This window comes from Theobroma umbraticum, unplaced genomic scaffold, assembly GCF_002168275.2.
Source record: "Theobroma umbraticum cultivar Fairchild unplaced genomic scaffold, ASM216827v3 scaffold_67.0, whole genome shotgun sequence".
Lineage (NCBI taxonomy): Eukaryota > Viridiplantae > Streptophyta > Magnoliopsida > Malvales > Malvaceae > Theobroma > Theobroma umbraticum.
Window position 1 is genome coordinate 7,795,937 of NW_018397262.1, and position 937 is coordinate 7,796,873.

The 937-nt window shown below is 42.0% G+C and overlaps 1 protein-coding gene across 1 annotated transcript in view; it reads right to left on the reverse strand.

Moving 5' to 3' along the window:
- Positions 1 to 7: 7 nt before the first annotated feature.
- The window catches only part of LOC110418904 (endoglucanase 11-like), a 1,529-nt gene continuing 599 nt past the window's right edge, over positions 8 to 937 (reverse strand). Inside the window, exons 2-4 of the mRNA XM_021431724.1 lie at positions 838 to 937; positions 535 to 735; positions 8 to 328 (exon numbers count right to left, since the gene is read on the reverse strand). The exon at positions 838 to 937 is cut by the window's right edge and continues 113 nt beyond it. Of these exons, the coding sequence (XP_021287399.1) occupies positions 8 to 328; positions 535 to 735; positions 838 to 937 (622 nt within the window). The remainder of the gene's footprint in view (positions 329 to 534; positions 736 to 837) is intronic.

Sequence of the window (937 nt, forward strand, 5' to 3'; positions counted from 1 at the left end):
AAAAATTTTATATTTGTACATGAAAAGTTTGTGTATATGTGTGTGTATACGTAAGGGTGTAGGTAGTTACCATAGAAGCAATGATCTGAAGACCAGCAAACTTGACATCCCAGCTAAACTCAGTAATTGCCCAAGTGATCCCACCAAATTCATCTGCCATCTCCAAAGCATACCTCAAATAATCCTCCTTGTCGGTGGCCTTGTATAGCCACAAAGCTGCCCACAACAGCTCATCTTTGAACCCACTCACCGACGGATAGTATCCTTTCACCACCTTAACACTACTTTCATCATACTTCCCTCTAAACTTGTCTCCAAACTCAAACAACTGCCCCAAATTCAAGAAAAAAGGAAAGAAAAAAGAAGACCCTTTTTGTAGTTCCTTCAAATATATTAATTAAAGCAAGAAATTAATTGAAATGAGGGATTAGTTAAAACCCTTCCTCTAATTTTGGTTATGATAACCAAAGCATATTGTGGTTTTGGTGAATAGTGCACACCTGTACATGGCAACCTCATTAAAACTTAGTTTACCTGTTGCGCATGTTGCAGCAGTAGGTGAGAATAATGTGGGTTTGTTTTCCTAAACACAATGGAGGCTGACGCCATTGCCGCAGCCGTCTCACCGGCGATGTCAGACCCCGGGTTGTTTTCATCCACTTTGTAGGCTTGCCGGGATGTTGTCATGTCCTCCGGCCGCTGCCAACAGTAATGATCAGTGTAACCATCGCCAACCTATAGTTAACATCATGGAATTACATCAATGGCCAACAGTAATTGACAGACTTCCATTTGCAAGGGAAGTGTGTGCAAAGAGTTCTTAGTTATTATTATTACCTCAGCCCACAAGACATTTGGGTGCGTGTGAGCTTTGATGAAATAATCAGTTCCCCATTTGATAGCCTCAAGCGCGTGACTATACTCTCCGGCGCTGGCG